Source organism: Daphnia carinata, chromosome 5, assembly GCF_022539665.2.
Source record: "Daphnia carinata strain CSIRO-1 chromosome 5, CSIRO_AGI_Dcar_HiC_V3, whole genome shotgun sequence".
Taxonomy (NCBI): domain Eukaryota; kingdom Metazoa; phylum Arthropoda; class Branchiopoda; order Diplostraca; family Daphniidae; genus Daphnia; species Daphnia carinata.
This window is the reverse complement of record NC_081335.1, coordinates 8,569,647-8,583,952: the sequence shown is the minus strand read 5'-3', so window position 1 is coordinate 8,583,952 and position 14,306 is coordinate 8,569,647. Positions and strand designations below refer to the sequence as shown.

At 41.4% G+C, this 14,306-nt stretch overlaps 4 protein-coding genes across 5 annotated transcripts in view; 2 read left to right on the top strand and 2 right to left on the bottom strand.

The window, feature by feature from the left end:
- Positions 1-1,136: 1,136 nt before the first annotated feature.
- LOC130703150 (acid-sensing ion channel 1B-like) lies at positions 1,137-3,421 on the bottom strand. Its single transcript, XM_057524759.2, has 10 exons — positions 3,276-3,421; positions 2,939-3,136; positions 2,762-2,843; positions 2,602-2,690; positions 2,338-2,512; positions 2,141-2,276; positions 1,806-2,065; positions 1,526-1,745; positions 1,347-1,458; positions 1,137-1,285 (listed from the first exon to the last, which is right to left on the bottom strand). The coding sequence occupies exons 1-7, from the start codon at positions 3,347-3,349 to the stop codon at positions 2,010-2,012; spliced, it is 810 nt and encodes a 269-aa protein (XP_057380742.2). The 5' UTR covers positions 3,350-3,421; the 3' UTR covers positions 1,137-1,285; positions 1,347-1,458; positions 1,526-1,745; positions 1,806-2,009.
- A 907-nt stretch (positions 3,422-4,328) lies between these two features.
- Positions 4,329-5,482, top strand: LOC130703166 (protein ILRUN-like). The gene is made up of 5 exons (XM_057524776.2): positions 4,329-4,608; positions 4,671-4,790; positions 4,859-5,088; positions 5,147-5,304; positions 5,366-5,482. The coding sequence occupies exons 1-5, from the start codon at positions 4,457-4,459 to the stop codon at positions 5,387-5,389; spliced, it is 684 nt and encodes a 227-aa protein (XP_057380759.1). The 5' UTR covers positions 4,329-4,456; the 3' UTR covers positions 5,390-5,482.
- Positions 5,483-5,939: 457 nt separating this feature from the next.
- LOC130703161 (coronin-7-like) lies at positions 5,940-11,240 on the top strand. The gene is made up of 23 exons (XM_057524772.1): positions 5,940-6,097; positions 6,301-6,467; positions 6,529-6,677; positions 6,739-6,928; positions 6,995-7,206; positions 7,288-7,370; positions 7,448-7,567; positions 7,632-7,767; positions 7,857-8,003; positions 8,101-8,229; positions 8,297-8,509; positions 8,568-8,745; positions 8,804-8,917; positions 8,974-9,144; positions 9,204-9,445; positions 9,512-9,702; positions 9,766-9,904; positions 9,968-10,057; positions 10,112-10,228; positions 10,290-10,425; positions 10,487-10,629; positions 10,691-10,779; positions 10,851-11,240. The coding sequence occupies exons 1-23, from the start codon at positions 5,943-5,945 to the stop codon at positions 10,852-10,854; spliced, it is 3,315 nt and encodes a 1,104-aa protein (XP_057380755.1). The 5' UTR covers positions 5,940-5,942; the 3' UTR covers positions 10,855-11,240.
- The window catches only part of LOC130703156 (ubiquitin-fold modifier 1), a 33,614-nt gene continuing 30,399 nt past the window's right edge, over positions 11,092-14,306 (bottom strand). The window contains exons 2-5 of one of the 2 annotated variants that reach the window (XM_057524765.1): positions 12,993-13,029; positions 12,865-12,927; positions 11,413-11,543; positions 11,092-11,336 (exon numbers count right to left, since the gene is read on the bottom strand). In XM_057524765.1, the coding sequence (XP_057380748.1) occupies positions 11,269-11,336; positions 11,413-11,543; positions 12,865-12,927; positions 12,993-12,997 (267 nt within the window). In that variant the 5' untranslated portion in view covers positions 12,998-13,029 and the 3' untranslated portion in view covers positions 11,092-11,268. Of the gene's footprint in view, positions 11,337-11,412; positions 11,544-12,864; positions 12,928-12,992; positions 13,096-14,306 lie in introns of those variants that run through there. The other variant, XM_057524764.2, reaches the window with a different exon arrangement.

The following is a 14,306-nucleotide window of genomic DNA, read 5'->3' as shown; positions in this document are numbered from 1 at the left end:
AGAGGCTCACATATCCCGATGATTAGCTGCCTGCATCCATGAACCTAGTGGCCATGGGGAGACTTACGAACAACCTACGAGCTACGATTACCTCTTCTCTACCTTGTGGATTGATCTGAAATGTAGTGAACGGTACTACAGATCTTTTTTTGTGTGCCATTTTTAGCCCCTTGATAGTAGGCATGGCTCTTCTTTTTTCTTCTTTCTTGAAGGCATCCAGCGTCATTTAGTGTAGATGATGTCCAAAGCGATGAAGATGTAGAATCTTGCGTAATCCAATGAAGCGAAGAAGCTTGCGAATCCGTTGTAATGAAGATGCTGAATGATGCATAATCCGATGAATCTTGAATTGATGATATGGAGGGGTGGGAGGGAGCAGAGGGTGGTGGGAGGAGAGAATGGAGGGCTTGGATATTGGAGATGGCGGGATTTGAACCCGGGGTCGACAGATTACAAAGCGAGGGCGATAACCATTGTGCCAGGACCGCACATTCCAACCAAATTTAGCACTGGGCGTGACCCATATAAATAGGTAGCTTATACATTAAGTAAGTGATTGAAATATGGCGCTGTGGAATAGTTTACGGCTGCCATGCTGTTATCACGGGTTCGAATCTTTGTTGTTTTACTAATTAAATATTTTTTTGTAAAAAAGATATTTAGTCAATAATATTTTGCAAAGCCGTTTGTTTACGGCGGATCCGATTATTCTTTCCATCTTCCAGTTGGGTCCTACGTGGACGTCAGAGATTTGGAATGTCGAGAGTCTGGCAAACCACCTGAGAAGATTGATGGTGGACGATGAGCTCTACCTAAGTATCCTCTACATACTTGCAGGTTCTCTATTGAAATGTGATTTCCCTTCTTTGTAATGTATTTTCTTCGAATACGTAGTCTTTATTGCTAGGATATTTCGTGTTCGTCGGAGTAGCTGTAGCAAAGTGTGGTGCCTAATCTAATTAACAGATTCGATAAAAGTGGGAAGGTAAACACATCATTATACCTGTCATCGTGCAATAGCATAAACACAAAATATTCTTTATGATTAAAGTGCATTGAATTACGTATGATTCTGTTTAAAAAAACTAAGTAAATGCTAGCTTACACCATTGTTTGCACAACGTTCAATTGTAGCAGTGATAAATCTAATATTCAGTCGGTTTCACCATCGTTTGCATTATGTTGAACATGCTGGATTTTTGGCGTTTTACCAATACGGGCGTTTTCATCAGCCACTTGGCTATCTGGCGTGACAAAGCGTCAACAAACTGGATCACCGTCAACACTGTAATCAAATTTAAACTATGTCATCCTCGTTGCATTTACCTATTAATCTACGACCAAACCTGAAGCGCCCAGCAACAATCCAAGAGTCCCACCGATATCGCACAGCAACGAGATGATTTCGTAGGCAAATTCTTCTTTGGTTTCCTCGTAAGTCATGTCGATAAAATACACCTGCAACATTTTTACAATGATGATGCATATTCACTATAATTTTTTAAAAATAAAACAAAAAATTTACTTTATACTGGGCACAGTCGTCATGGCGGGCAAACGTGTCAGAGCTTGTCTCGTAAAGGTATTGCGAGCAAGTACTGGCGTATCCGCACTGACAGGAAGCCGGATGCCAGCCACGCCCTTCCCATAAAAGATCCTTCTGTAAGTCTTCGGCCAGGCGTAGCTGCTGTGACGTGTTGCAGTATGGGACAGATGTAAAGTTGAACAAATTCATGTACGGCATTCTGGTTTCAACAAAAAAATTTTCATTCGAGAACCTTCGCAACAGCATGATCATCACATACCGACAACCCGTTTTTTCGATGAGTGTTCTGTGGAAGCATTGGCTGATGCATCGTGATACGGTCATTGATTCATCGGGAGAACAGGGGGCGTGATTTTTATTCTCGGCTTTAAAGTGTTTCAGTGAAACGGCCACTTCCTTATTCCAACCTTGTTCCAAGAAGAAGCCGTGGGTCAATGAGCGTATATCGTGAGTGCTGTACCGATCACTGATCATCATGTAAAATCCTGTGGGTTTTATCCGTTACGTTATCCTTGTTGCCTGTATTTTAAGATAATATTGAACGGAACGTTATTATACTCTGCATTGGCTGATGAATTGATTGGTATAACGTACAAAGTTTGATGTTGAAGCCGTAAAAATGACCGCTGACTGTCACAGGTTGGCCAGGAAAATGAAGGCAATAGCCTAGAACGGTAAAAATCCTTTCCACCTGCCCGTTTTGCGTACAGTTCAATCTCGCCTGCAAACACTGCAACGAAAAAAGATTTAAAGTTACGTAAAATAAAACATATTGTGTGCACTAAAGGTACGCTTGATATCTCGGTGTCTAACTCCCAGCCAGAGCGTTTCCACAACGTGACGACGTCATAAACATCGGCTAGTTTGTACATGGCCTCCACTGGATCGTTGAAATCTTCTTTTGGAAAATTAGTTTCATACAGTGAATGTAGTTTTTCCAAATCCAAATGCGAAGCGTCCCTTGTCCTGAAGTAAAAATGAACAGAGCTTCTTTTTACGGTGCACCTGGTAAGTAAATTAGGGCAACATGCATATCACTTTGTACTGGTACTCACAAGGTATCACGGTAAGGACAAAGTGTTATAGATGGAAATATCAAAGAATCATTTCGAATGACGCGTACAGTAGTTGAAACCGGGAGCGTCTAAACGAACGTTAATGCGTCATCAACATAATCATTAAAAATTACAAAAAAAAACTAGATAAATTACTTACCAAATAGTAATTTAAACGATCTAGTGTCTGTAGCAGCATCAGGGCAAAACAGATGGTCAAAACCACGAACCAAATGAGTCTTCTACTTTTCCGGAACGAAACACCGGTTTCATCAACACCGTCACGAAGGCGTTAACAAGCAAGTTATAAAAAATAATGAGCCAAGTTATTTCAAACCTGATTATATTAGCTTGTCTATCCAAAACTGTCTGGAAGCCAGCGATATCGATGTCACTCCAGCAAGAGTCCTGATGTTTCATTCCTGGAAATGAAAACGTTTCTACAACGTGGGAATTTGATGGCTGTTCGTCCACCATCTTGCCTCCAATCGTCCATGCCAATTTTCGTCGATGAATATCTCGTCTTCGTCTGAAACTAGTCAATACTTCATGGTATGAAAACTAAGTGTTTAGAAACTGTTATATCTTAATCTTTATTTGATTTTTTAGCAAAAGATATTACTAAACAAAGATTTATTGTGCAGTGCCTATTTAAAATGGCACTGAAGACTCACCTATGAAGAGTTGCTCCATCTTCTGGAAACAAAGAAGGGGAGAAAAGGCTCGGCAATGACTTTCTCTGTGTCATTTTTGCATGTAACTGCTGGCTCTCAAACAAACGTTAACTATTGTTACCATACTCTAATATAGGGAGAACTCCCGTTTGGACGGAAACCAGTCGGCAAAGTTTGTGTTTGCTCAGTTCTAGAGTGTTTAAATATTTAACGGCAAGCATGCGAACAATTACACGTGTGCATACACACTATACCATCAAGAGGTGGTACAACTGGAAGTGGATGCCTTAAGGGTCATGACAAATCCTAACAAGAATGGCCAGCATAACCACGACAATGCTGGTAAGCAAGTATTGTCTTCAGATCATCGATCCAATTATCCTTAATCAGTTTGAAATACAGTTGCTGACACATACACATTGGGGCACGCCCCTTTTTTAGCCTTTCCACATTCGAATGGAATTATCCCCTGCTTTGGTAAGTCTTTAGCAAATGTACCACAAATTTTGTGCCAAATTGTTCATTTCTGTTGGCACTGAAATCAAATGTAACCATAGGTCGTCAACAAAATGAAAAAAAATCAATCAACGATCATCAAACGACTGTCATGGAAACTAAACTTGTATAGCGAGGCAGACTGAACTCATCTTGGATACTGTACCATGTTAAACAGAGTATGGAAAAATATAGTAATACAAATTTAATATCTTGTAGGGTCTATAAACTATAAATGTGCCGAACGGGCTTCTGCACATTTTGCAATCGTTTCTAGGATACAATATTGCACGTTCCCTTCAGTTTAACGATAATCATTCATTAGATCTTTCATAAGCCTGAGGAGAATAATAAATAGCCATGGAGCCGAAGGAAATCTGACGTAAACAGGCAGCATTTGGATCAACAATGACGTGCATGTACCTTGAAAGATGCCGCGCTAAGCTGATGAATGAAATTTTCACTGACATCTAGCGTAGGATTTTAAAACAAAGTGTTTCCTATTTAGTCCGCGAGGAGATGCACAATGTTTCACAACGAACGAACGAAAAGGGTCTTCTACAAGCAGCACACAATTGCACGGGGAGACACACTACTCAACGAGAGTCGTTACGAACAGTCTTGTTCTTAATCTTTTTCCAATTATTTAATTGGTCTTTTATTTCGCAGCCATATTCCTGAACATCATGGAGGTCGATGATATTGAACAAAATTTGCTCCAGCAGTTCAGCTGCATGGGCACGACAGATCACGAAGTTTTAATTTCTCAACTAAGAAAGTTGGTTGGAGACGATGTCAACGAAACAACGGCATCCTTCTTTCTCGATATGAATAACTGGTAAGTAGCCGTCTATTTCTTTACAAGTATCGTGTATTGTATTAGTATGATTTGTTGTTCAGGAACCTCCAAGCAGCCATTTGTTCCTATTTTGAATTTCAATCCACACACAAACTACCCAATATGACATTGGTTAAAGATGTCACTATTGGTGAAGGTGAAAGTGTACCTCCTGATACCAGGTATGTCTCAAAATTTTTATTGAAATTTCAGTGATGGAAAAAATCTTTATTGTCTTGTTTTTCTACAGTTTCGTCAAGACCTGGAAAGTGGCTAACAACGGAGATGACAGGTGGCCTGAAGGTAGTTATTTGGCCTTTACCGGTGGTGTCAACCTATCTATGCAAACTGCTGTTCCTGTTGCACCTCTAAATCCTGGGGAGGTTGTAGATATCAGTGTGGATATGAATAGCCCATCTCTTCCGGGAATGTATGAGAGCAAATGGAGGATGGCTACACCAAATGGATCTTATTTTGGAGGTCAGTGTAACACAGTCCCTAATTTGGTTTCTAAAAAATTCATTCGTGTTTCTTTTAGACACAATATGGGTGATATTGAGTGTTGCAGAAGGAGGAACTCTGGCCCTAACTCAGCAACTTACTCATTTCAATGCACTTGGTTCTGTAATACCCATTGGTCCCCCTTTTAATCCATTTGCTGTGCAAAATGTTGGTCGAGCACAGCATTTACACCAGGTCTGTCATTTCTTTTGATGTTTTGCCAACACTAGAGTTAATAGTTTACTTTTCCTTGCAGGATGACGCGCAAATGGGATCTTAAAATTCTCACTATCTACGTTATTCTTATTTGTGAAAGGAAAAAGAGCCTGTTTATAATAATCTTAAATGAATGAAAAGTCTATGATTTTAAATTTTTTCCATGCTACCGGATTTCTCTTTTCCCTTCGCGTTTTCTTGTGTGTTTGTGGAAGTGAGATGTGATCTTAATTAATGGGTTTTTTTTTCAAATTGAAAGAGTATTTCGTCGAGGTCATCAAAAAGTTACCCATTATGAGTTTTCACTTTAGTATTTTGTATACTCTAGCATCATTGCGATATCGATTGTTTTTGGAATAAAGTGTAATCAGGTTTATTTTTAAATTTTTAATACTGTATATACATCATTGTAGCAAACTTGTTCGTGTCTGGCTCTTCCTCCATTACTAGTAGGCGCTAGGGAAGTTGAAAGTCGCGTGTCGTGAAAGAAAGCATGAATGAGACAAGTTTACGCAACCCAATGACTCGGCAACCATAACAATATTATATCATGAGGGTTTATGGTTGAATGCTGAACCAGTAATTCTTTTATTGGTGGACAGCAGCGCCCTCACACGATGTTGTGTCACATCGCGCCACCCGAGAAAACGACAAAGCTGTATGTTGTCGTGTGGAGGGCGTGGTTTCAGTCGACTGCTTTGTGTCTTGAGGTTATTTACATTGTAAATTTTGACTATCTAACTTGTAGTCAAGTAGTCATACTGGTGAATAGGTGAGAAATCGTATTCCAATATCCATTCCTGTTGGAAGCGGTGACACGTTTGAATTCAAGTTACGCGGCTTTCGTGCTGTCATCTTTTGTGTCTGCAATCTGTTTCGCGTGTAATGTGAACACCGGCCATTGTGAAAGAACTTGCTCATACCAGATTGAAATATTACATTAAGGTTACCTCCTGTCCTCGCTTGATCTTACAGTGGCAGCATGTCGTGGCGATTTAAAGCTTCCAAATACAAGAATGCTGCTCCTAAGGTGCCCAAACCTGATGAGTGGGTTAGAGACCTTAATATTGGTTCCTATCAGATCAATGGGCAGGTTATCAAGGCATCAGCATCATTCATGGCATTCAATGCTGATGTGGCAGGTAAGACTTGAAATTCCTCCAGCTAGTGATATATGATTGAGCTAATCTGGGATGTTTACAGGAAGCAATTTGTACGTCATTCCATTAAACGACACAGGAAGAAAGCCCAAAAACTATCCACTCCTTCATGCCCATTCCGATTTAGTCACTGATTTGGATTTTTCCCCTTTTGATGATGGTCTATTGGCTACAGGGTCCCAAGATTCCATGGTAAAAATGTAGTCCACATTAATCAATTTTCACATCAATGATTTACCATTTATTTCGTAAGATTAAACTGTGGAGCATTCCAGAATGTGGATTGTCAGAGACTGTCATTACACCAGAATGCACACTGACACGTCTTCACCAGCGTCGAATAGAAAATGTTTTATTTCATCCTGTCGCTGATTTTTTACTTTCCACATCATCCGGAAATGCTTTGACCTTGTGGGATATCCACAAACAAGAAGAGCTCATGAGTAAATTTTAAAATAATCAAACTCCTTCTCGATGATTAAATATTTCTCAATCAATTTTCAATTTAGCTTTGAATAATGATGAAGAAGTCTTTCAAAGTCTGTCGTGGAAAACGGACGGTACCATGCTAGCCACCACTTCCAAAGATAAGAAAGTACGCATTTGGGACCCGAGAGGCAATTCGGTTTCCCAATCAGCCGATAGTCATTCCAGTAACCGCGAGTCGGTAACCACCTGGCTCGGGGCGTCTAATCGTATTCTCACTTCCGGTTTCGATTCGGTAAATAAACATAGAAAAAATCAATTTCAATTCCTTGTTCTTTTTTTACCCCAAACTTTCGATGTAAATTGAATTCAACAGAGCCGGCAGCGTCAGGTCTTCGTTAGGGACGTGCGTAACTTTTCTCAAGTGGAATTCTCTCTAGTCTTCGATAGCTCAACTGGGTATTTTGCTTAATCACATTAGCGGTTATGTGTTAACAAGTTTGGTAATCCCCTTTGAATGTCACTGAATACGTTAGGTTATTACTCCCACTCTTCGATGCCGATACTCAGATGCTGTTTTTGGCCGGCAAAGGCGACAACACCATCGGTTTCCACGAAGTGAACGAACGCGATCCCATCCTCACCGAAGGTTTGAGGTGAATGAAATAAAAAATTCCCATTAAAAGCCAAATATTTTAATTGACTGTGAAAAATTGGCAGACACACGGGTCAACAAAGCAAAGGTGCTTGTCTAGTCCCTAAACGAGCGCTGAAAGTCATGGATGGCGAAGCCAACCGTGTTCTTCAGCTGACAGCCAACGCTGTCGTTCCCATTTCCTACATCGTTCCACGCAAGGTATTGAAAACAAAATGTGCTAATAATAAACATCTCTCGCTCGTTCTCCATCACCTTTTTATCCTCTTTGTTTTTTTGTATGAACGCAGTCTTACCGAGAGTTCCACACCGATCTGTTTCCGGAAACAGCCGGATCGGAAGCACCCATCTACGCTAGTCAATGGATGACTGGAACTAACGCCACGGTCGAGAAGATACTCTTGGATCCGAGCCGCTGGCAGGGCAAAAACCTACACGTATACAAAAAAAAAAACACTTTCTTTATTTTTACACGGGAAAGATCGTAACTAATTTTGTTATTTTTCTCACGGAACATGATCTCCGTGGGATTAGATCATTCGTGGTCCACTAAGCCAGCGCAAAGAGGAAGCCAAAGTGGTCAAGACAACAGTGCCTACACCCCAGCCACGAAAGCCCGTTTCCGACGACGGGAGTTTATCGTCTAATAACATAATGCCTAAGGTAATGGATCTATTTATAAACTCCCCAAAAAAACTAAATGTTAAATGATTTCAACTTTCAAAAATAGCCTTTTGTCGCTCCCAAACCATCGCCTCGTTTTAATTCGAACGAAGGGACAACGGAGAATCAAGGAGGTCCGCGACCCGTAGCCGTCAGGCGCTCGTCTTCATTACGAACCGGGCCGTCTGCGACGCTGGAAGAGAAAGAAAACAACACCAACGGTAATTTGACCGATATGAGCGCAAAGAAGCGCAGTGATAGCGATCGTACAGTCAACCAGGTAACAATCACATCATTCATTTTTTAAAATAATCAATTAATTCTATTGTTGAAAACAGGCGAAGAACGGTGAAGAGGATGATGTGTTTAAAGCTCCCACAACGGCCCAACGTCGACAAATGTTCCAGGATCGTATCAATTCCGTTCAGGAAACATCATCGGGTTCGAGCGTCGTGGACAGTTCAGCCAATGCCGTGGCCGCCTCTCCTCTGCCCAAAAGGGCCACTCGTATTTTCGGTAATTCATTTTTTTTTCACCTTTAAATCCATTTAATTAACTTTCGGCTATAAATCAGGTCGGGTGGCTAAATTCCGTCATCTTCACGGCACCATCATGCCGCGCAGTACTCACCTGGAAAACTTTCGCGGCCTTGACAACGCTCTGCCCACAGAGTGCAACGGTTTCCACGGTACGTGCTACTTTGACATTTCAATCTGAAACAAGTAATCAAAGATGTGATTGTAGGTAATCCGGAACGTGTGGCTGTGCCACTCAACGGTCCCGGCGGTCGGATTGCTATTTTGGAACTGAAGAAAGGCGGCCGTCTCCCCGACGGCCCCTTAGCAGCCTTCTTTAATACATGCAAAGTGCTCGATTTTTCATGGGATCCTTTCAACAACCGTCGCTTGGCTGTCGGTATGGCAACTTCCCTAATTCTATCGGATTTTCATTAAATTTATTTATCTCATTTTTAGCTTGCGATGATGGACGTATTCGCCTTTGGGAAGTCAATGGCGATGGAGGGATCCTCACAGAATCGTCCAATGAGCCGACTAAGATGCTGGAAGTGGCCCAAAACACGGACAGGATAACAGTCGTAGTCTTTCATCCGTTGGCCGCTGATGTAATGGCTTCCGTATCGGCCGATTACGTCATTCGCATATGGGACATTGAAAGTGGCACTGTGACTATTCAACTGGAACCTCATCCCGATCAGGTAACGTCCATTCTGAAACACCTTGGATGTTTTGGCTTTCCAAACTATCGAATTTTCATTTTCTAGGTCTTTGGCGTGGCATGGAGTCCATGTGGATCTTATATCGCCTCGGTGTGCAAGGACGGAAAGGTGCGCATTTTCGAGCCCCGTGCCAGTAGAGCAGCCATTCGTCAAGGTGCCGGCCCTAATGGAGTCAAAGGCGCTCGTGTTACATGGGCCCTGGAAGGCAAATTCCTTTTAGTCTCCGGTTTTGACAAGTACGTTTTGCTAAATGTATATCTTTATTTCAAACAATTAATGTGGCATTTGTGTGGCGCTAGGTCATCGCAAAGGCTCTTGTACGTCTTCCGCTCGACGGATCTTACGGCTTCGCTGAACACGCTCAATCTGGACGTCTCGCCTACTTTACTCATCCCGTATTACGACGAGGACAGTGCCACCCTTTTCCTCACCGGCAAGGTATCAAAATTTCGAATTGCATTTCATTTTTGTGTTGTTTAATGAGGGATTTATTTTTTGTAGGGAGACACCACAATTCATTGTCACGAAGTGTCGGAAGACCCGCCTCATCTCTTCCCGCTGAGCCACCACAAATGTTCCACTGCTCTTCAGGTGTGAATTGTTTTTATGGTTTGTCACGCCGATTCTGAAATTTGCATTTCCCAGGGATTGGCCTTATTGCCGAAACACGTGTGTCAAGTGAAAGATGTGGAATTTGCACGATTCGTCACGCTGACATCCAACTCGATCGAGCCGCTGTCTTTCACAGTTCCTCGTGTCAAGGTCAAACCGAATCATCAACAATTCAAAAGTTCTGTTTTATTGATCATTTATTCAATTACAGAATGATTATTTCCAAGATGATTTATTTCCGCCGACTAAAGTCTTGTGGCAACCCAGTATGACGGCCGGCCAGTGGTTGGCCGGAGCTAACATTCCACCCAAACGGATGGATCTCAAACCGAACGATATGGAAACGCGTACGTTATTATCAACATATCATCTTTCAAATAAAAACTCATTTTCTATTTGGCGTCTTAGTATCGAGTTTGAAGGCTCAGTCGACGACGCCGTCAGCCACGACGGCTCCGCCCATCGCCGAGCCGATTGTATCTTCAACCAACGGCGTCGGTGGATTCTTATCCGCTGTCAGCGCGCGCAAAGAGCGTGAAAAGGGAGCCCAGGTATTTAAACCCTCCCCTTTTTATTTATTTACATGTCATTCGATTGAAAATTTCTTGACAGCTGGAAGCGGCCATCAGCTCGCAACTGGAGGTCAATCTGACGCTGGAACAGGATGGAATGGTCGGCGTCGACGAATCGGAATGGGATAAAAAACAACTTGACAATCAAATTTCGTAGGCGTTTCATTTCTTTTCAACACTTTTCCCATTTAATAGGATAATTAATGAACCGTTTTCAACAGCTGGATGGATGCGGGGATCAAGAATGGATTGCTAAAGCTTCTACCTTATTATCATATCCAACGCGAATAGCAAAACGAAAAGAAACAAACTTAAGAAATTCCATTTTTCATATCTCCTTTTTTTCTCTCTTGATTCGTTCTTTTTTTTTTTAAACGTCAGTTTTTGTGCGTCGTGATCGTTTCTATCTTTTCAATCCTCTTTAAAGAAATAGCTTCCGTCTTCGTGTCAAACCCATTATGTAATAGCTTTTCCATCGTCTGTGTCAGTGCCAATGTCTTTTATCTCTTTTTCTTCTTCGACGAACAGAGGAAGAGAGGAGAGAAAAAAGAGTACATCATTGGGAAACACTTGATAAATTTTTATTTCCAGTTTTTTTTTTTCAACATCGAACGAATGTTAGAGAGAACCAACTCGATCACGTGGAATCAGCCGCAATTCCGAGCCGTGTTTAAGGAAGACATTGCCTGTGAAAGAAAAAAAGCAAAACATTCAAAGTGTCAAAAAAAAAGTTTTATGCGAAACGGGGCGTGTTCAACTGACCGGCAGTTTGTTGTGGATTGATGCCAATTCCATCGTCGGTGATGATGGCCGAAGTGGCCGGATCTACTTTGAATTCTTCAGCGGCAAACTTGAGCACGGCCGTAAAGGGCGTGGCTTCGGGTACACTCAGCCTACATTTCCATGCAATAAAAAATAAAAGGATATATAAAAAGCTATTTAGTTACACATCGAAAGATGTATTTAAAGTTCTCGTTGAATTGATTATTAGGTACAAAGAAAGGGAGGGAAGCGACCCCAGTTACAAACACAATGGGGAGGAAAAATAGCTCCAGGAGGAAGTAATGGACTCGCTGAATATTCGTTATTTTTAATTGGAGGCTTTGATCGATAATCGCTGCTCGACTTCCATCCAGATGGAGCAGAGACCGGGCAACTGTTTCTGACGATCAAGGAACTGGCGAGCTTCCGAGGTCACGTGATCCTCATTAAGCGGCAACGACGACGACGGAGACGAGAGGCTTTGCATGTGACGGACCAATTGATCGAACGAGAACCACAAGCCCCGGAAGCGGCTATCGGTCCATGTCGTCGTCGTCATCGGGCCAACTCCAAACGTGGTCCTTAGCGTAATAGACTGGAGTCAAATGGCCGGCCAACAGGCCCAATATCTCCAACCATGATTCAAAGAAATTCGGGCTCATTTCGCACAGCTTGCGGCTCAATGCTACTGGAACAGCCAGTAGGCCACTGATTGTGCGGGAATGACAGCTTTCTTTTGCTTGGTCGAGCCAATTATTGGCCAACCTTTCCATCACTTCAATAATCAGTTGGCTGAGTTTGACCTCTGGTAATGTTTCAGATTCTGAGGCTAAGCTCAAGACCGTCAGTAAAAGTTCAATCATCTGCACTGATTTGAGCAGAGGTTCCAATTTAGGCTCAAGTACATCAGGGCTAACATCTTGCATCAAATCTTCTTTAAGAATCATTGCTTTCACTAACAATATTGTGTCTGAATCTCCTACCGAATGGATCAAAGTAACTGCATCCTGATGTAATGCTTTCCTCCTGGCAGCACTTAAGCACAGCTCTTGGAACTTGTTGGGAGGAAAAACGTTGCTCATTGCTTTCATGACGCAGAACATGGTGTCTTCCGTGATGTCTGGATTGCGAAGGAATTCTTCAAGCAGGAGGAGAGGAGCTTTCATCAGGATCGATCTTCGCAACATCACATATTTGCCCGTAGTTTCACCAGCTTTGGCAAGCGCTTCATCTAATTCTTGTAAGTGACCTGTTTCCACCAAAGATTGATGCATTTCTTCGCAATACCTTGCCCATTGGAATGCCTTTTCTGCTTGATTTAAAGTCCACGAAACACTTACGGCCGCTTTCGGCAATATATCCACGAGGAAAACTTGGGAACGTTCGACCATTTCGCTCACAGAAGGCATACTGTCATGGAAACAAAACGATAAAGTTTTCGATGAAACTTACACTTTGAAAGGGAGTTTTGGGTCGGACGTCAATGTGATCTTGAAAGTTACTTTACCGCTGCCACTGCATAGTTTAAACAAAAGACGTTAGATTTCTTTTAAATGTATAATAACACAATTTTTCCTTACCTCATTTTAGAATAGACAAGGTGAAAGTCGAACAAATCGAAACGAGAGAAAACTGACAGCTGTGTGTTGGCAAAGAGCAGGTTGTCAAAGACGTTGCAACGTTTATGCAAACGTATTAAGTTCTAACTAGAAAAATGTTTTTCTTTTACTCAGTTACTTCTTACTTTATTTGTGTCGTAGAGTGAATTGTTAAAATCAAATTGTTTATCATCGTTTATTTACGTTCCAATCTTTTTATCCAACCTTGTATTCCGTTTTCAAGAAAACTAAAACTTGTTGTGTAAGAACATTATTTCAGTTCATAACTTTTTCCTCCCTGCCAAAGTCAAACAAGAACAAGAGGAAGGGCGAAGAACAATTTTTTTAACATGTCACCCCAAATTTTCAAAAGGCCCTTGGCACAAGGTAAATACGGCTGCTATATGCCACACTTTATTTGTTTTTCTAGCGAAACATCTTTTTTTCCCAAGTTTATACATTTGTTTTTAAAATGTAAGCGTGTGCTGTGATGTATGTACAAAAGGGTTAGCATTCTGCCATTCTTTGGCTGCTTTTACAGGATTTACGGGTGCGAGAGTGGTCCGTCTAAGTGCTGATGACTTCAAATAAATATATACAAAGCTTTCTACAATAGAAGAAAAAAAATCTTGCTTTTCTTTTTGTTCTTCGTTCTTTAATAAGGACATGCAAATGGAAACACAACATTTTTTTTCCCCTTTTTTCCGTAAATAATCCGAGTATTCTAGCATGAAGCGCATTTTTCATCTCTCGACTGTAATCCGCTCAGTTTGCTATTACGTTGTTTTGTTTTCTCTGAAACTCTTTTTTTTTGTATTTTCTTGGCTGCTGTCTTTCGAACGTTTGGACTTTTTGGGATATATGCAAGATCCATATAAATAGGGGATAAAAGCCAAGAGTGCTGCTCGCCCGATTTCCAAAATGTATACACACACCAACAGGCCGGAGAAAAAAAAAGATGTTGCCACTTTCGATCAGAGTGCTCCCAATATAAAAAAAAAGGGTGTGCGTGTATAAATAGAGAGAGAGAGAGATGGATAATGGAAGGAAAATCCATGTTGTTAGGTATTCATGTTGGGAACTGATGCTGCTTGCGTTCTATGTGCGCCAATAACCCGTTCTTATACAACACATGTGAAATGTGTTGCATATACTTTTAGAAAGGGGATCCCAGAATTTTCCTATACGCTTCCGGATAATGGAAGCATGTATTTGTTTGTGTCTGCGTGTATATATTTTTAAATTTTTTTTCAAAGAGGGATTTAGGTGTTGATCCCAATGTTGTCAGCCCAACAA

What these genes read in the sequence shown, in the direction of transcription:
- LOC130703150 (XM_057524759.2), bottom strand. Translation starts at nt 3,349, where the DNA reads ATGACACAGAGAAAGTCATTGCCGAGCCTTTTCTCCCCTTCTTTGTTT. An exon ending in TAGACACCGAGATATCAAGC is followed by an intron (nt 2,277 to 2,337) that starts GTACCTTTAGTG and finishes TTTTCGTTGCAG; the next exon opens with TGTTTGCAGGCGAGATTGAA. An exon ending in CGGCTTCAACATCAAACTTT is followed by an intron (nt 2,066 to 2,140) that starts GTACGTTATACC and finishes CTTAAAATACAG; the next exon opens with GCAACAAGGATAACGTAACG.
- LOC130703166 (XM_057524776.2), top strand. Translation starts at nt 4,457, where the DNA reads ATGGAGGTCGATGATATTGAACAAAATTTGCTCCAGCAGTTCAGCTGC. An exon ending in TTTCTCGATATGAATAACTG is followed by an intron (nt 4,609 to 4,670) that starts GTAAGTAGCCGT and finishes TTTGTTGTTCAG; the next exon opens with GAACCTCCAAGCAGCCATTT. An exon ending in GAGCACAGCATTTACACCAG is followed by an intron (nt 5,305 to 5,365) that starts GTCTGTCATTTC and finishes TTTTCCTTGCAG; the next exon opens with GATGACGCGCAAATGGGATC.
- LOC130703161 (XM_057524772.1), top strand. Translation starts at nt 5,943, where the DNA reads ATGTTGTGTCACATCGCGCCACCCGAGAAAACGACAAAGCTGTATGTT. An exon ending in GGCAGGGCAAAAACCTACAC is followed by an intron (nt 8,004 to 8,100) that starts GTATACAAAAAA and finishes CCGTGGGATTAG; the next exon opens with ATCATTCGTGGTCCACTAAG. An exon ending in CTAATAACATAATGCCTAAG is followed by an intron (nt 8,230 to 8,296) that starts GTAATGGATCTA and finishes TTTCAAAAATAG; the next exon opens with CCTTTTGTCGCTCCCAAACC.